At 39.1% G+C, this 19,689-nt stretch overlaps 1 protein-coding gene across 7 annotated transcripts in view; it reads right to left on the reverse strand.

The window, feature by feature from the left end:
• Positions 1-2,237: 2,237 nt before the first annotated feature.
• LOC128744209 (casein kinase I) overlaps positions 2,238-19,689 on the reverse strand; it is a 64,750-nt gene continuing 47,298 nt past the window's right edge. For all 7 annotated transcript variants that reach the window (XM_053841046.1, XM_053841047.1, XM_053841045.1 and 4 more), the window contains 2 exons: positions 5,215-5,321; positions 2,238-5,146 (listed from right to left, as the gene is read on the reverse strand). In XM_053841046.1, coding sequence (XP_053697021.1) covers positions 5,095-5,146; positions 5,215-5,321 — 159 coding nt within the window. In that variant the 3' untranslated portion in view covers positions 2,238-5,094. The remainder of the gene's footprint in view (positions 5,147-5,214; positions 5,322-19,689) is intronic.

Here is a 19,689-nt window from a genome sequence, read left to right on the forward strand (position 1 = left end):
CAGAATGCCTTGCTTATAGAACCAGGATCCTTTTTTAGAATCCAAGAGTTGAATCTCCGGGATACCTATAACTCAGTAAGTGAATCGCCTGCAAATAAGATTCCTCTGGATCCTAAAAACAGGAATCCTGGTGTAGGGGTGGTCTTGGATATTCTCGGAAGGTTAGGGTCAAGAAGCGCGAAACAGCACGGAACCGGTATTCCCGAGGATCTAAAGCGAATTTAGGTATGGTAGCTCTGCCAACAATGTTTAAAAAACGCAGAGATTCCGACTCTTCCACATTTAGATCCAGGGCCGGCACAAGCTAATTTGTTGCTGTACGCCAATTTTTATAATGGCGACCCCAGAATGTAGTCGTAGAAATAGGTGAGATTTATTCCCATAGAATATTGCATTTACAACTACTTTGAAATTACAAAAACGTTTATTTGACATATTCTCTGCATTGGTATACTCGGCCTAGAATTAATTTTTGCGTCTCATCTAATCAGCTTTGTATTCCACGTAAATCACTCCTAACCACAAACTAATACTGGGGCAAACCAACCACCAGTAGGGGAAGGGCGGTAAAGACGGACACCTTAAGGTAAAGACTCAATATCTACTCAAATATAACTGTATTGATCGCAATTTTTGTACAAACTGAACATTTATTTCTCTGTCTAATAAAGTTACAACGTGTGCTGGAAAATTTCTTCCAAAATTTATGCTTTTATTAATATTAAAAACATCATGTATAAATCAGCATTTCTACGCATGGGCGGGAAAGACGGACACTTGATATGGGAAAGACGGACACTCGCAAAAAAGTGTCACGCGTCGTCGAATTATCAGTATTAAGAAAGATTAACATATTTCATCGTGTATTTAGGAAAGAATTGGTTTGGGAAAACCCCCTTCCCGATCCCCCTTTTGAGCGAGAAAATAAAATGGTTCCCCTTCAATATTTTAATTGGTGACGAATTAACCGTTTCTAACAGTTGACCTATTCCAACTGTTATATGGCTTCTGGTTACTTTTACATATATAATATGTAAGTATTTGCAATGTTAAATCGTTGTTGGGCAAAATGGGTTCAAAATCTGTGTGTCCGTCTTTCCTTACCGTTGGGTGTCCGTCTTTCCCGACTTGGATACCATCTTTTCAAACTTCAATAACTTTTTACTGAATATTCAAAAATTCACCAGGTTTCCAATGGATATTCAGTGAAGGATCAAACTAACGCAATGTCGTCGGTTTAGCTTGAATATGTTGTTTTTTAACGATTTACCAGCTATTTTCTTCACACACAAAATTACATCGGTTAGTGAATATTCGCATTTTTTCTTTGTTTTGTTTATAAATTTGACAGCTGCGCTGCTAAAAATCGGCAGTTTAATTCAAAAGTGTTAATTCAGTCTATAGAAACATTTCCCATCATTGTTTTGCTTCAAAAAATTATTGTTTATGAAATATGACAAGTGTCCGTCTTTCCCGCGGTGTCCGTCTTTACCGCCCTTCCCCTATGAATCACGAGCTGTAGGCACTACTTAGGCAGGTTCTTGTCGCATTTCGGCTCTAAGGATATTCGGGCCTAACGTGTTAGATGGCTCGACCAGGTCGAAGCCAACTTGCGTGTGACGAGACGCTCAGCAAATTGACGACTATTAGCCCTGGACGGAGAACAATGGAGAAACATTCTGGATATAGCACGAGCCACTCCGGCTTTATGCTGTGAAGGAGGAGGAGGAGGAGGAGGAACGTATTGCAATCATGCAGCTACCGATCATAAGTTCCACTATGATGTTTACTGTATTCAATCCGAAGGATAGTTTTTCATTCATGGAAATATTTTAGAGCACTGCACTCGGTAGTCTTGGCCAAAGCCAACAATTTTTCAAGCACTGGACATCAAGAGAATTATCACATCATATACCAATTTGGGACGAAGTCGAATTTGCCACCACATATTTTCTTAGTCAAGTTGAAATAGTCTTGAGTTCAATGAAGAAATCTCAAAACACCAAAAACGTTCCAATAAGGCGAAAAAAAAAATTTTTTTTAAGTGCTCATGATAATTAACATGGTTTGATACTGCACCAGTGGCCGCGCGGTTTCGAAATAATACAATGGAAAAAAATCAAACGTCTGTTCATTTTTTTGGGTCAAGCTTGATTTGAGAAGCAAATCAAAAGGATGTGAAATTAAACAAACTCAAAATCAAGAACAGAAGCAAAAATAATATGTAACTACTACAGTCGTTTTTATTTTTGTCTCTCATTTTCACTGTTTTCTCTCGGTCTCTGTCATTCTATCGCTTTCTCGCACTGTTTTTTTCTCTCTCTCTCTTTCTCAATTTATTTGCACTCGTTCTGTTTCATCTCTTTTCATCTAGGTCTAGTAGTTTCTTGCTGACTTAAATATGCTCTTAAATGGTACGCTGTAAAAATATACACTATACAAAAGAAACTATTTATATCACAATTAGATTAAACGAAAAAGAAAAGAACAAAATCAACAGACTCTCACAGTGCTCATCTCGTGTGATTTTTTTTGCTTTTTTTGTTTCTCTCTATGCTGTTGGTTGTTTTTTTTTCAGCAAACTTCTTTTTTATCTGTTTTAGATAACAAACGGTTCATACTCTTTTCTCAATTTTACACACTTTGCTGGACCGTTTTAAAACATACATACAGTACACTTTATAAAAGGAAATAAAGTAACGACTATTATAACTAGTTTAGTAGTGTTTTGTTTTCCATTCGGTTAGTTTTCTTAAAGAACAGAAAAATAAACGGAAAATATGAAAAACACAGTATGCTGCCTTGCATTTTATAACACGCTCCTTCCTTTCTCTTTCTCTTTCTTTCCTTTCTTCCGTCCTTCCTTTCTTCTACACCACGCTCTGATTGAGAGATTTTGTTCGTCCTAGTCTGTTTTTTGTTCTTCAACGCTTAACGCTAAGCAAAAATGACTGATTCGTTCTAAACAGATTGGTTTTTCTAGTAGACATCTTTTTTCCATGACATGAAGGGTCATATCAATCGATCGATCGATCGATAGCCGTTAAAAATGTTCCAACACGGAAGGGAACGTGTGTAGGGTTTTCGAGCATCATATTTCACTTTTTTTTTCTTCTTTGCTGAGGGGATCTCTTTGATTGAGTAAGTAGTAGTTTAGAAAAAACAAAAACAAAACAAAAAACTACTATTTATAGAAGAAAGTCTCTAAGTAAAGTAAGCTGCCGTGTAGTACGGCATAAATGCACGCTTGGTTAGGGGTTGAAAAGGACTCACTATGTATACGATGGAAAGAAGCTTTGCCAAGTTTTGTTTGATGTGAACCAACCGAAGGTTGACGCAACTCTTGAACCCGAAAACGATCGTTGCTCAAAAAAAAAAGTTTTTTTTGAGGGTATAAAATTAATGACGCGATCGAGAGAAAAAAGACACGATTTGACTAATGTTGGTTTGTTTTTGTAAAACAAAAAGCGTTTGCAATGGTACTAGAACCGGTCGAAATGCTTAAAAAATTTTGTGATCCTCATTTGCAACTTTACTAGTTGGTATTAAACCTTACACAACACGCTTTCTTGTTGGAAAAACATTAGTACCACCCTGTGAAGAAGAAGCTGGGTGGGTGTACTACTAATTGTAGCAGTCGGAATTTACCGCTTGAGTGACGCTTTTGTTGTGATGATGCAGACGAACGATACAGATTCCTGCTACGACCGAGTTTCTGTTTTTTTTTGTTTTGTACTGGGAAGGATATTGGTTCGCGTTTGCATAGATAAATTGATAGAAAGATAGCTGGATGGAGAGGTAGGTAGTAGAGTAGTAGATTAGCATCAGAGAGGAGAGTGAGAGCGGAGTCTTCTGTCTATCTGGATAGGCTGCTTCTGTTCCTAGCCCTAGGTGCCAGCCACCACGTCGGGATAAAGTGCCAGCCAGTTCGGTTGAGTTGCTGGGACTATTCAATTAGTGGGTCCCGCTCGTGGCGGCGACACGTGACCCGGGCGGAGGGAAATGGAATGTTGTCTTTCTCTATTACAATGTTCTGTTTCGATTTTTGTTTTTGTTTCCGTCTGTTCGGTATGCCTAATCTATTCTGCACGGACTTTAGAGAGGGAAATGCTGTCACTAGGAGGGGATTTTTTTGACTAATTCTTGGGTGGTACTACTAGAAGGAAAACGTAATAGAAGATGTGGTGGTGGTGGTGGTGGTAGTGGTGTTGCTGGTGACCAGTTGTTCTGTTGTACTCTGTTCTAGGTTCGTAAAAGTGGTGATAGCAGTAGTAGTAGTAGTAGTAGAATTTACAGTGAAATGCAATCGGCTGATATGGTGATGTTCTAGGGCTACTAAGAATCGGATAGACAGAGTAGTGGCCGATAGTAGCAGTCGTCTGCAGGATCTCTTCTGGGAGATCGGAAGCCGGTCTCAGAGTTTGCGGAAAAAGTGCAACAGGATCGTGAGGTCGTCGGGATCGAAATCAATGTCATCATCAAAGTCACTACTCGTCGTTTCGTCGTTTTTTTTTTCGTTTTTTGGGATGATGACATGACACGGGCGATTCGGGTGGTCGGTTGAAATCGAATTAGTTGGATGTTTGTTTTTTTTTGGTTTTTGGCGGGGACACACAACGCGTTCACGTTTCGTATGCATTCGACCCGACGACGCATGCACGCACGACGGACACCGGATTGACCGTAAGCGGACACAACCGGGTACGCGTCAAAATAGCGTATTTGTTTCGAATAGAATCATGGTCGTAAACAGAAGATGATTTTCGCGTTTCATATTTTTGTTTGTTTGTTTGTTTGTTTCGTGGGGGATGCAACACCGCGCGGTAAATTATAATAAATAATTTAATAATTAATTAATTATTAATCTGGATTAGTATAATAATAGTTAGCAATAAATTACAATGGAAGTGTCGGCGTGGTGGCGTTCGGTGTCGATGCCAGTACAGAGGTGGATGGATATCTGATCGTATGCTGCGACGACGCCTGGATGTAATCCTGGCTTGGATTCAGCACGCTATCGCGCGAGTTGGAGTGTGACGTTGCTCGTAGCAGCTTGACAGCCTCACGTTCCGGACTACATTGCACTGCTTCTAGTCATTTTTGACGGGATGATTTCTTCTTCTTTCGTTTAAAGAAACAACAACATCTAAAAAGGAAAAGGAAAACATTCATTACAAAACATAGTTCAGATTGGGAAACCCGGCGGATACTCACTTTGTTTCGTCGATCAGTTCCACTTCCGGCTGCTGAGTGATGGGTGTGTTCGAATGTCCTGCTGTGGGATCATCGGCATTCAATTCTCCGTTGGTTGAACTTACGACCTGTGCGTATTGAGTGTGGTTTGTTTGTGCGAGTTGATATTATTGTTGCAAAAAATTTTCGTTGCATCAAGGTGACGAGAAGATGCAACGGAAGATCAGGGGAGAAGGAAATAATGCATTGAATCAAAATTAAAAGCCAATCCATGGCACACATCAAAATCAAAAAAAAAAGTAATGATGTGGTGCGTAAGTAAATCGGGTAAGACAAGGAATAAGGATAGTATTTATTATTTTTTTCGAGAAAGGAAACAGGGAAGAAAAAAAGAAGAGAAAACAATTCGATTAGTTTCGTTTTGGTGTGCTCGTATTCCAGCGCTCACTGGTGTGTGGGGCATGGTGATGGTGATTGCGGAATAAGGTTTAATATCACTACTTCTCTTGGATTAAAAGTACGGTCATTAGCACCAGAGTCTACGGCAGAGTAAGATACGCGGTGGTGAAGGTGGATAAGTGGTGGTGGTATTTGGTGGCGGCTGGTGGTGTAATTTTTAGTGAAAGAAACAGTGGGCAAGAAAACTTTTTTTTTTGGGTGATCGAACGCGGTGGAGGTGGTGGGCAGTGTGAAATAGAACGAGAAAACGGTGCCGGTCGTGTGGGAGGATTTTTCATTACTTTGGAGGGGTGTTGTATATACTCGCTGTGTTTCTCTTATGTTGCTGGGCTAGGAGTGCAGGTTTTTGATCGAGATTTATTCTACTGATTAGTCAAATAGAGAGTGAAAGTTTATACACAAGCTAATTTCCTGTGTGCGGTTTAGACATTGAAGGATTAAGCAAAGAAGGAACAGAAAGTAAATTGAAGAAAGAAATTGACTGACCTTAAACCTAAGGAAAAAATCAAGACATTTGTTATTTACAGAAAAGAAACCATCATCCAATGATTTACATAAAGGAACTTTGTTTAGCACGTACGACACACATAGATTTGCCAATCGGTGTAGGTTGTGTATAAGGACTAATCTCGAAAGCTTTAGCAAACCCCGTGCCATCAACATTCGATGGTTATTCATTCTCCATAGAGTAAGGAATGGAACTCATGCAAACATTTACAATGCAAAAGCGCACACATTCTTATTCTTAGCATTAAAAGACAAAATAATAACCATGCATATGTAAATTAGTCATAGAGGAATTTCCATTCAACTTTTCAGTACAATCCCAAACGAGAGGTGCTGATGGTTCGAAAATTGTGATCAATAGCTTACAGGAAGTTTCCTTCAACCATTCTCATCCTAACTATGTAAGTATTTTTTTTAAACTTCAACCAAAAAATTGAAAAACTGATACTGACGATAAATCAAATTATGTCAGATTGTTTCTACTCCATAATACTCAAACGAAAGTAGGTATTTCACAGAAGGAGACGGTACAGTAGTATCTACATGGTACAGAATCTGATATTTTTTTACGATAAACTGGCTTGAATCAGGAGCTTGCTTACAACTACGGTTAAACCGAAAAAAAACTATTCTGGGTTATCATTTACAGCTGATTCGCATTCGTCAATTTCCACGAAATAGTTGATAGCACCACTTATTGTGACAGATTGATTTTAGGTATAATTGTTTTTCAACTAACATGTGGACTGCTAGTTAAAATGTCAATTAGCTAACGTCCTCTGCATCCTACTAGTTCCTTTCGACACTCTTCTCTACAGCTACTTGCCTACTTGACAGAAATACAATTGAAACCATGTAAAGAATTGCAAGTAACTAACTGACACAAAGCACCAAATGAAACGCTCAAAATCTATTCTCGGAGAAGACAGTCTCTAATTTTCTTTGCTTTGAGAATTGCTGCCTCACGTTACATGCACAAATATCCCTTCAGTCCTGTTTCCGTGCAAGACAACAGTCTCGAACAAATTCTTGCAGTATAGAGATACAATCTGGCAAAAGGAAAAGATGAACGCTCACTTTTCTATGACGTTTCACTTTCAGGATATCAAATTGGACTAGATTTAATCGGTTGAAGAAAAGGGGTCCCAGTAAGAATTTGTCGCCGACCACATCGGACAGACGCAAGCAAAAAATTCGTTTGTGTCGTACGTCGTTTGGCCGGCAATTCTAACTGGAGTGGTTCAAACGACAAAATCAGGGTGGTTTTGCACTCTGGCGTACTTCCCAAGCACAGATATCAAATTGATATAGATTTGAATGTCAAAAAGAATCTTCGACCTGTTGGGACCTATTAGGGGGTGGTTTGTTACTTTTTCTGTGAAAGGAAACCAGCCTAAACAGATCGTGTGCTTAACTATCGTCCCTGCCAGTGCAGCAAGGTAATCACGAAGAAAATGTATGGGTAAATTTGACCTTGAAACATTTCGTTAATGTTCACTATATAGTGTATATAAAAATTATAAAATTATAATACATAGTTACTACATCTCTAATGATTCGATCGGTATTCAAACCATTAAAATCCATTCATAACTGGCCGAGCTATTAGCGTTCAAAATCTTTCATTTTTTCGTGACACTCCTATTTTTGGTTGTTTGGAATGACACCCTATCCCAAACCTTGCCGCAAGACATAGTTCTACGTCAAAAAATGATAATTTCTCTTCTCGTGTAATGATCCATTATTCTTGTAGTCGTGAATGGAGTAAACTAGAAAAACTCAGAATTTGAGAGGTATGCGTAAGCCACCTTGAGAACAGTGAGAACTGTGAACTGTAGTTTTTGCATTATCGCTCACTTGTTTTCAAACGAAAAATATTTATTTTTGTGTAGACTCTGTATATCATATTATAAAGCACGTGTTGTTGCAACAAAAAAGTAGATATTGGTCAGATTGGTTTTACGCCAACTATGAAACTATGGACATGGATGGCGTGCGTCGTAGTTTCTCTGGAAACGCGGAAGAAAGGTTACGCCCATTCTGAAACTTTTCATCCTATAGTGAACTATGCCATCTATGGCAAGGAATCCCAAGTAACATTCTAATAGCAAATTGGTCTTAATAATTTCCTATAGTAATTTAAAAACGGCGTTTATTGCTTTCATAAAACTTGTTTCGACAATGATAAATACAGGGTGTAAGGTAGCTTAGTGCACAAATATTTCAGGGGGTGATAGTGGACGAAAAGTCTTTCTACGCACATGGCCAAATCTCAATCTTTACAGGGTTATTAAACATTTTTAATTCTCAGTTCTGTTTAACTTAAATTAGCTCTAGTACAAAAAGTATGCTAGCTAGCTCGATTTTGTTGCTTTCATTCGAGGGCGGAGGACATTTTACACTGAAAATTACTTCTAAACCTCCTACTTAATGAAATTTAGAAACTTTTCAGCAGTAAAAAGTTTTGAAATAAGTGTTTCTCAAGGCGTTTTCATCAAATTTCTCTTAAAAAGGCGCGATTAATTGCTTTTATCTACCAATTTGAAACTCTAGAACCGTTGTACAATGCATTCTTTGACGTGAAACGCTTATCTCTTTTAGTTTCGGTGCAATTTAATTTTAAACGCAACCTGCTGAGTGTACCTGAAAACTACACGAATTCATACATCACGCATAGTACACTAGATTGCCGCGTGCGACGGACACGGTCTGACGTGAATGGGAAACAACGACGAAATAGACTTCTCGGATCTCTTTAGGACATTTCAGAAAACTATTGCAGCATCAAAATGTATTTTCTGGAAGAACCTGCGGCGAGTCACCTTTGCTATTGTTTCACTCATTGTGTAGCAATGAAAGCCTAGCAGGGATATGCTTGAAGATTTTCCAACCGTCGAAACCGTAGTACAAGCAAGTAAGCACACATCCAGAAATATTCGTTTTGTTACACAACGATATTAATTCAGGGACATTTCCGAAAACGTACCGTCGCTTCCGAGAAGGAGCGTTGTTTTCAACAAGGCTTCGAGGAGAGCAACATCAGCAAGTGGCGTCACTGATTCACCATGAAATGTTACGGATCGCAAGAAATGATCCCAAGACACGCACAAAATAAAATTGTGCCGCTCCATGTTACAGTGGAAGATGTGGAGCGTGCCATAAGAGGATTTGACAAAAAACGGTCTTTTCTTTAAAAAAGGAGGTGCTCCCATTAATCGAGACGAGGTCCAATCGGCACCGAAATTTGGTTCAAATCCCAAAAAGGGCGATTACACGTTTGAACTTTTCTCGCTCACCTCATATAGAATTACCCATATTCACGTACTAAAAAATTTATTTTATCAGATAGGCTAAGTCAAACCGCTAGGGGGATATTACTTCAAGTTTTTTTTTATACTGGAAGAACAGAGTTGATGGCTATCTTGGAAAAAAAACTTGGTTACCTGAAGTAGTTCAAACATTTTTATTCAAGCGCACGTTGTCTTCTTCAAGAACTTGTGAAATTGTGATTAGTTTGTCGTGCTCTTGGAAAAATCTTCATTGTCTTGGGCAAGAAATATCGAAAAAAATGGAGAACAAGGCTGGCTTGACTGCTTTCAAACTGGTAGCCGATTGCATATGAGCATTTATAAATATAATATGCCTCAATACTATAAGTAATCTATCGATCTCTTTTAAATAAATGTTTGAACATAGAAAAAGCTTCTTACCACAATTTGTTTGAAATTCGTAACTATCAGCTGCAGCATGAAATTGTTGAATTTATTTTTATTAATTACATTATTCAATAATCTGGCGCGTAAAATTTTTAAACTTTTATGTCACGAAACATCGACAAACTTAGCGCGGCATAGAAAATTTCTCATTTATGTACTACAAAGTGGACGCGATAACAATTTTTATTTTCAATTTTCATCTATATTCGTTTTAGAGAAGCAATAACTGTGGATACTTAGTCCTTTCGAAATAAACCTGATAAGCAAATTTAGAGAAGAAGTTTTTAAAGAGAAAAACCATTAAAGCATCAACACTTGTGGTGGTTTTATTATAGTTTTAGGCAAATCTTGGAAGTGATAAGTAGATATCGACAAAAATTTCAAGTTTTAGGACGACCTTCGAAAATATTCTCGAGAACTTTCTTTAGTGTGGTCCTCACTAGTTATTAGGGTTTTATGGTCGTTTTTCTGGGGGTTTTGTAAAATTACAAGTTTTACAATCAGTTTTAAAGTACAAGTGTTGAATATTTCTTCAAGTGCACCTTGAAACTGAATTTGTCATTTGGGTTTGCAACACCAATCTTGTTCCTAGAACTAAGCAGTGGAACATGTTGTAATTTGCCTACAAACAAGAGGCTTCATTACGCACCTCGAGCCAGTACCACTGCTATAGCTTACCCTGGCAAGAAACTTCATTATTGATAAATGTAGATTTTTGTATCAAGGAAGAATGTGGGTAGGCTCAAGAATAAATCCATGCTTAACTCACTTTTAACTTAACATTGACTTTACTAAGATTTGAATCCACGACCACTCGCTTGTCAAGGCACACTCGGACCTTGCAGCTACTGGATGCAGCCACAGTTACTTGAGTAACTGTTCTCTGTGCTAACACCACAGTCGTTGTACTCAAGTTTCTTTCTACTGAGCTTGGCAGAGAAACGAAGTTTTAGCCATGAATATAAAGGTCCTGTTGAGAACTTGACTTTTCTTTATCGACAAACTTCGCAGCCGGCTATTAGAGTACAGGACAATTACGGGATTAGTGCAACGATCCTATTGATTCTATAGTAGTACCTCCCAGCCGAGTGTTAGAAGGCAAACTTTTTATTTCTTTCAATCGATTGCTCTGCTGTGAACGATTCCAATTATGGTAGTCTAACAAGCACTTTCGAAATCGGTAATACCGGTCAATTTTTGGATACCGAAACACCGGTTTTGGAAAGGAAAAAGCCGTTATTTTCGGTATTTTCTACTGTCCTGTTTTTTTACTTCTAAAATACTTCGCTTCAAAAATATGTCAGCTGCGATACTGAAAAATAAAGTATGATAGAAGATTGCAACACTCACGAAGAAACATCTTGGTGTTAATGCTATATTTTTTTATGTGGGCAATGCTCGAAAAAATTGACAGCAATGCATGAAGGCGAATATAAAATACATTCAATGCATACAGTGTCAACCCTGGAAGTATTCTTTTATTTGTCAGCTGATGGAAATGACTACTGAACTGCTGACAGTGTTTGCCTTTCGTAGTTTTCTACCCTTCAAAAGGCAATTCAGTCATAAATTGACAATTATCAATCTGCTGCTATGAGCCTACTGACTCTAAAAGTGGCTCCCCAGGCTACATACATTTGGTAACTGGCTTATTAGGCCGAGGTTAACTAGGAGACAGTAAAATAGTGAAAATTGTGATAATTTTCCGAGCATCATTTTAGTGCCCTTATTAACCCATAAATTAACTATGGTTTCAACAAGACGAAGCAACATGCCACACGGCACGTGTTCACAATTGATTTGTTGAAGGAAACGAATAATTTCGCGCAATGGACTTATGAATTGGTCTCCAATATTATGCGATTCAACTGCAGTTTATAAAAATATTACCAAACTGGTAAAACTGGGTTATCCTGATACATTTGCAATAGCTGGGCTATTTGAGATGTCTTAATAATGACTTGATAAAAGCGATAATTACTATTTTAAATGGATGTTTTGTTCTTCACTTAAAAATAAATATTTCAATTAATCTCTTACATGAAAAATTACGAACCCGCTTTTGCCTATTGTGGCTTTCCCCGAATAGGCATAAAGAAGTAAACTCGTCTAGCCTTTGCCAGAGCAAGCTAAGGCACAAAATCCGGTATACATAACCTAATCAAGAAAACAAAACCCGGCGGTTTCGTTCGAATGATAATTAGGAAAACTCACGAAGTTGTGCCGAGCTTTCCTAACGAGAACGGATAAACTGTTGCCTGTTGAAGGAACTACGACTACCTAGGCACGTGTTGCCACCACTCCTCCCTTATGTCACGCATGATTTTCCCATGCCGATTGCTCATGCTACCAAATATTAAGAGCTAAGATCGGCCGGAGCCTTATCCGTTTGACAACGCGTTTTGATTGATGTCGCTAATGGATGGTTCGGATTCGGTGCGAACCGGGAATTCAGAGTAGCAGCAGGTATTTATTGCGTGCGATAACAATTCTAAAAATATCATTAACTGGCACTTGAATTCGTTATTGTTGAAATGGCGATACGATCTTCGTTGTTTCTCACGAAAACCCATTCATTAATACAATTAGCATGCTAAATTTGGAAGGCTCATACTTTGACATTACTTTGACATACATAACAGGATGAGGTTAATGAAACAGTCCAAGGAGGCGGTACCCAATTTTCTGCATTCCAGTCATTCCAGTAAAATGATTGTTGGTCACTTATTTTTACGTGCTGTATTATTAAAAAAAGCTTGGATTATCAAACGAAAAGTAATCTTTTATCGTGTTTTCTACTGTGAAAGTGGTTTATTATCAGGAGATTTGCTGCTGCCATGCGAGTGACTGTCTGCCTACGAAGTCGTACCTGGGTAAGCAGCGACAAAGCCGCTAGGAAAACAGTTCTTATACAAGCATTAGGACTACACAATCAGTGATTTAATTCTGTGTAATCCTCTTTGTTTCTAGGGTGTATCACTATGGGCCTACTATAATTAAAACTAGCAAAGCTCTCACGTAACAGTAAGTTGTCAGGCAACCGATTAGGTAAATTTTGTCAGTTTCCTAGCCAACGATGTCCTATTCCTATTATACAAACAAACTTTTGGAAAAGTGTATACATTGCTACAGCTGATGAAACCAACAATTACTGTGCTGCTGCCGGAAAATAAAAAAAAAACAACTTTGCAAGTTAGTGTGATCCGCGTGCAAAATCCGTCGTTTTACGTCGCCGTTCGGTGAAGCAGCAACAAATAACCAGTTTTTATGTACAAAATTATAGGTACGATTTAGCGCCGTTTTACGTTACAACAAAACTTGCGTGTGAAGAGAGAAAAGGGTTGTAGAACACCACTGATCAAGTACCTTGAAATTAGTATGTGGAGCATATCAAGGCAAAATAGTAGAACATAAACGACCAAAAATAAGATAGTCAGCTGCGCTCAGTTTTTCAGGTATGTAGAAAGTAGTAGTAGATTTTGCGAGGTCAGTAAGGAAAGGAACGAGCATGATAATAACATATATCAAAAGGTTGTTTTTTACCAAGCGACCGCTATGGGAAAAGTAGTTCATTCTTTTTGTAGCGAAACACAAACAAAAAACTTAGGCAAACAAATCGGAACTGATTGAGGCAGGGCATCAATTGGAGAGTGAGCGGCGTTGATTGTGGGACGACATGAAACAGCCAGCCAGCAAAAACAAAAGCGAATTTACAAAAGGTTCAACTCTAATGAGATTGGAAGTTTCTTCGTTACCTGTGTGCCACCTGTCAGGTAATGTGGCAGCACGAGGTCAATGTTTTACCAAAAACAATCATACTTTGATGTAGCTACAACCGACGGTTGTTAACCTTCTAAAACGTGCATCCATTCTATGGAGAAATATGCTCTATAAATTACTGTTACCTAACTACTTTTAACTACAGTTTACGGTAAATCTGTGATAACGAATGAAAGATTCAATTAGGCACAAAAGACCTTTCTACCTAATAGAGAGTAGAATAAAATTACAAAATCAATAACAGCTCAGTTGTTTACATACGGTGAACACACTGTTATCAGTTCTATAGATCTACACGAGCTTCTTAATAATGAATGAGCTAAAGCAACTTGACCTAGTTTAAAATGAGACATACGAAGTAATATAAATTACCTGGGGAAATTGCGAAATACATTAACATTGAAAAATTTTGTCGTTAAAACATGGAAATATTTACGCCGACGTACGTGTTCAACGTATTTCAAATGTTTTGTTGAACAAGCTTCTGTTTTTTGTACACATGATTTTAAGTAACTGCCACTGACTTTGTGTTGTTCTGCTTTCGAATAAAGCTCTTAAAACTCTTTTGTTACTCTAGTAGTCTAGTGTTATGTTTTTTCTGCGCTATTCATTTCATCACGAGTTTACTGTTTTTTTTATCAAAAACCAAAACTAATTAAAAACAAAAGCTACCGAAAGCTCTTCATGTTATTTATTCTCAGAAGAAGCATATTTTTATATATTTGACAGCAGAAACAGAACATCGCCCAATGTTCGTAGTTGTGTCTGATTTAAGAGAATTACTAGACATAAATCGTACACAAATTAGTAAGTATAAAGCAAAAAACCTTGTTTTATACAAAAAAAAAACGTTTTAGACGAAGAAAAGTAGGGTAAAATGTCGTTCATTTTATCAAAACTGCCTGAAACAGACACCGTACCATCAGAACCTATACAAAAAAATCTTTCCGCTCTAGCACATCGGTGTTTGGATAAACGACCCTAAAAATGCAAATCAAACGGCTGTAATGTAAGATAGTTTACTTCACAGTGAGGCAAAATCATTCTGAAATGATTACGTGATGCTGATACACTACAAAACTGAGCGCCTGTACTCAGAGGGCGGCTCGAACAACGTCTGTCTCGGAGCAAGCGGCTGAGTAATATAGCAGCTCTGTCTGCAGGAGGCATGTATCGCGACCTCGATCAGCAAGAAGCCACACCGAAGTCTTCGCATAGCTCAGAAGATTAGATGACCAAATAGCAGAGAAAAAGAGTTTCTTGCATATGATCCTATTATATAAACCTTTTTCAAGTGCCACATCTACTACAGCGCTGTTTTTCTTTGAGTTCAAACCTGCTTACGATCTAGTCCATCGAGATCAGCTATGGTAGCTTATATACGAGCATGGATCTTTGGATAAACTGACTGACGCGAATCACCAAGGTGACGATGAATTGAATGTTGAGCGTAGTGATAGTGTCGGAGATCGAGAGAGCTACGGCAACGTCGGTTCGACACAAGCAAAAGATTCGCTCATGTCGGACGACGTCTGACCATGAATTCTTACCGGGACGCAACTCTTTGAGATAATTACAGAAACGTATATCCTATAGAGCTGGTCTAGTCATCAATACATCAAAGACAAAATTTCTAAGAAGAGGAAAAATCCTAGCTTCATGGGGAACAATATTAACTTCTCATTAAGTACCAGTTGCACCAGTTGCTGGGAGAGCCATCTATCTTCCATACCGAGAACATCGGCCTGTTTGTTGTTTCTCGACATCAAACTGACAGTAACGAAAAGAGGAGCGCAGCGGACTGGGCGGACAAGTGGAAGCTGACGTTCAGCGACGGAGAAGTGCTGGATCCACCAACACTGGAGGAAAAACGCGATAAATGCGACTGAATTTTCAGCAGATAGCTGCTGCCGGAAGACTAGCGGTAAGCTATCGTTTGGCATAACGTTAAAAAATTCTGAACGGGTGATAAACAAGTTCCGAGAATATAACCTTCAGGCTCATAATCTGTTTGTGGATTTAAAGGAGGCGCACAATTCAGTTAAACGAAATGGGCTTTTGCAGATAATGCTGCTGATAATGAAATATAGTCTTGAAATGAAGTTAATTGAACCGATTGCTTGCAAATGTCGTGCGCAGGGCTTTTGCCGATCCCTTTTTACTACACCTGTTAGCCCCACTGTTCATTAAATTTCATAGTGTCTGTTTTATGCTGGAGTTCGATTCGAAAGCTATGCACAGTGCCGCCACACTTCGTTCAGTCATACCTCTGATTGTACAGCAGAACGAATGAGTTCTGGTCTTTTTTTTTGCATTTTCTTTTCGATCAAGTTTCCTCTACCGTTCGGAGTAGCGAACGACTGCAAAACAGTCAACTGAGTGGCAGACACCACACGAACGAAAAGCAATCGTGCTATCGTATGACAACAAGCGTAAAAAACAAGCACTACATGTGCATGGAAGAAGCCGGTCGGACACCGTCCGGCACATATGAACATTTCGCTTGGGTCGGACCGATCCTGGGCGACAAACTTTTACCGTGGGTAGCCGATTTGGAGACAAAAAGAGAAACAAAAAAATACGTCACCTTATGCTCCTAGTCAGTTTGCAGTTTACGCTCTTTAAAATGAACGCAAAGCGAGAGAACGACTGGTTGATTCTCTTGAGAAGCCACATGGGGATTGTAGGCTGCAGTCTCGCAAGCGTCAGATTGACTACGTTCAAAAAACAGCCAATCGATCGCGTTTGCGGCGCAAGTTGAATGCAGAAACCGTACGCATTCACGCAGCCACGGTCAACTTGCGATCCCTTTTCAAGTCCTGGTCGTGCGTGCAAATAGCGGATGAGATTTCAGCTGCTTTCGGGAGGTTAAATGAACCAAAGTAAGGGGATGCGCTCTCGATACCGTTGAATAGGCAGTACGAAGAGTACGAAATAGTACCATTACGTATTTTCACATGCTTTTTGATCTTGCGAATGATACCAATGACATCGAGGTCAACTGTATCTAATCTAATCTAATCTAATCTAATCTCACACTAATGCAGCCAATTCTAGAAGGCATCCTGGAAAATGATGATCACTTGAATCAATCATTTTTCTTGTCAACGGCCAAGTCAACTGCGCAGCATGTACCGCAGAGAGAATTCCAAAGAATCAAGTGAAACCAGAAAAAATACCTAATTCCATTAAACTCCTTGAAATCAAGGGGAAGGAAGAAAGCGTGGACCTCCCGTACCAAACGCTTCCCATAAAATGACGTCGGGGTCAACTGTATCGGCCACAAACTTAAACGACAAATTGCCACTAAAAATGGGCTGTGCAGCCAGTTGAAGTCCCATAGTTTGCAAAATCGCACGTGGATATCGGTGTATAGAATTCCGATTTTTTCTGTGGCCCTTTACGGACAACATGGAAGCATCGAACTCATCCACGAGTGATTAGAGGCTTTGAGCATTACGTGCTGCACTCAATACACTTAGCGATAAATTGGAGGCTGGAGTGCGGCGCAAACGCATGCATCACGAGTTCTGTCCAGCATAGAAGTATACTGCGAAAGTGAAGGTAACCTAGTGCGCCAGATTGCAGTAGACTGGATACGCGACCCAGAGCGTGAAATGAAAAAAATGCCAAAACTATTTCCAGCCGAGAAGCAAGCCGTCGTCGACTTTGGAAATGACCGTGCACTGTGCGATGCAGAGGAAATCGAATCGAATTTCAGTATAATCAAGACCATTCGAAATTAAGTGACTTTAGCATGATTTTATCTTTCTTTAATCATGAATTCTACCGTACCCCGTTGGAGACTATTGACAGTATAAAAAGGTCACTCCTTAGTCTCGCGAAAGCGGAAGATTACTTAACTAGGCAACATCTTAGAAGCTTCAGTAAAGCAATCAATGGAACGGGGAACCGGACCGTGCTGTAATACTGTAATATATAACGAGGAACCAAAGGGAACGAAGGTGACCAGGCATTAGGAACAATTCGATGTACTGTGGAACTTTTGAATTTTAAGAGTGAATATAATTTTCAAAAGAGACGCATCACAATGCATTAAATGTTCATCTTGCAATAGATCTTCGATCAATTTAGAGAATTCAAGTTGCAGGCCCATTGCATGTTCATAGATTTCAACGCAGCGTGCCATTCAGTAAAGCGAAACGAAACCAGTAAATCTGAAATTTGTCGTTCGAATTATCGATCAACTTCAACTAAAAAGAGACTAGCTGTAGCCAGTTGAAGTGCCATAGTTTGCACTCTGGTCCTCTTTATGACCTTTTACGGGCTTGAAGCATTGAACTCATCCACGAGTGATCGGAGTTTTCAAACGTAAGGTGCTACATTCAATACACTTGGCGGAAAATTGGAAGACGGAAGATACTGAGCAAATGATTGTTGACCGAAGTATCCGAAGACACACTACAGTCAACAAAGGAAAGTTTTGGCTGTCTGTATTTTGGGACACGCATGGAATTTTGTTCATCTACTTTTTACCAAAGCATCAGACCAGACGATCAATAGCAACTAAGAAGCTGCATTATTCAATGATGAATGATGATGCAATCAAGCAGAAAAAGCTATGACATATAACTGTTTTTTTTTCACTGTTCAGATCGTGCACCGATCGATAAATCGATGAAAATAATACTCTCACACCGTTTACATTTACATTTACTTTACATTTACATTTACGTTTACATTTACTAAATCTGGTCCATCTGGTCTCTAATCACGTCCAGTGATAACCAACGTAACCAGTGAGTGTTTATGAGTAACAGATAAGAAAAATCGAGCCCATATGTAAGGTCAGCACTGGAATCTCGTTCTTGTGGGGGCGAAAGGTTGTTTCACAATACTTGAAGCTCCAATAAATAATAATTAACACAATTAGGAACCGAACCGTGCCAACCCCTGTAATTTGTAACGACAGGGAGGGAAGCCTGGCTGCCGAGAGATCGAAACTTGGCGGCTGTGTTCAGCTTGATGTGCTATGGAACATTGTAGCACAATATTGATAATAATAATAGGCCATGGATCCGTCAAATTTGGCGGAGGCAGAAAATGCAGAGAGACAGCTGAGTCCCAAAGCAGCTGGACAGGACAGCATTCTTGCCGAACTTTAGAAAATCGACAGCGACCGGCTGTGTTGTGCAATACAACGGAGCATACTTCGGGTATGGTCCGAAAAAGCACTGTTGGTGGATTGGTTTGAAAATGGCATGCTTTATCTACATCTATTTACAGCTTCAGCTTGGCATAGCAAATTCTCTCATTAGGCCGCTACAGGAATGCCTCAGGCAATGTTTCAGCTTTGCAGATCCTCTGTCTGTTTAGAGATTTCAATGCAGCGTACGATTCAGTAAAGCGCAGGAAAAAAAAAACAAGCGACGAGTCGGAAATCTCGTAGATTTTGTGAACAACATCAATATCATAGGTATTAACCGTCGAGCAGTGGAAAAGTGTTGCAGGGCTCAAAAAAAAACAAGAAGTGGCCAGAATTGGACACGGCATACGCATAGGCAGGGCGTATGGTAGAAACTCGAGTGTTGGTACTGCGGTGGGGATGGATGGAGAAGATCGACTGACGAATTCTTTGTGCCGTTGAGCGTAAGAATCTGCAATGCATTCTTGGGTGTGGCACCGGCCATGAACCACGAGCTGTACCATGTTTTTGAAGAAGAAAATTGGGTTGTTCAACAGCATGCAGATTTTCGTGGCATCAGATACGGTTACGAAAATATTTTATGTTTGTTTATTGCATTTATGCAATTGTCAAAAACAAAATAATTTTCTTCTTTCAAGTGCAGAACAATATCCAAAGTTAGAGCTTGTAGCGCTGTCAGATGAAGTCTAAGTCTAAACTGTGTTTCTTTTAGATATTTTCTGTGGACATTTGGTTAAAGGACATTCTTTTAATGTACCTCTTTGCACTAGATTTCGATTAAATTGTTGTTATTTTAATCTGCCTGGTTTAATGGACATAAAATTTTACACACTAAATAATCCAACTCTTTGCGGAATTTCGTGTGAG

The sequence above is a fragment of the Sabethes cyaneus genome, chromosome 3 (assembly GCF_943734655.1).
Source record: "Sabethes cyaneus chromosome 3, idSabCyanKW18_F2, whole genome shotgun sequence".
Classification (NCBI taxonomy): Eukaryota; Metazoa; Arthropoda; class Insecta; order Diptera; family Culicidae; genus Sabethes; species Sabethes cyaneus.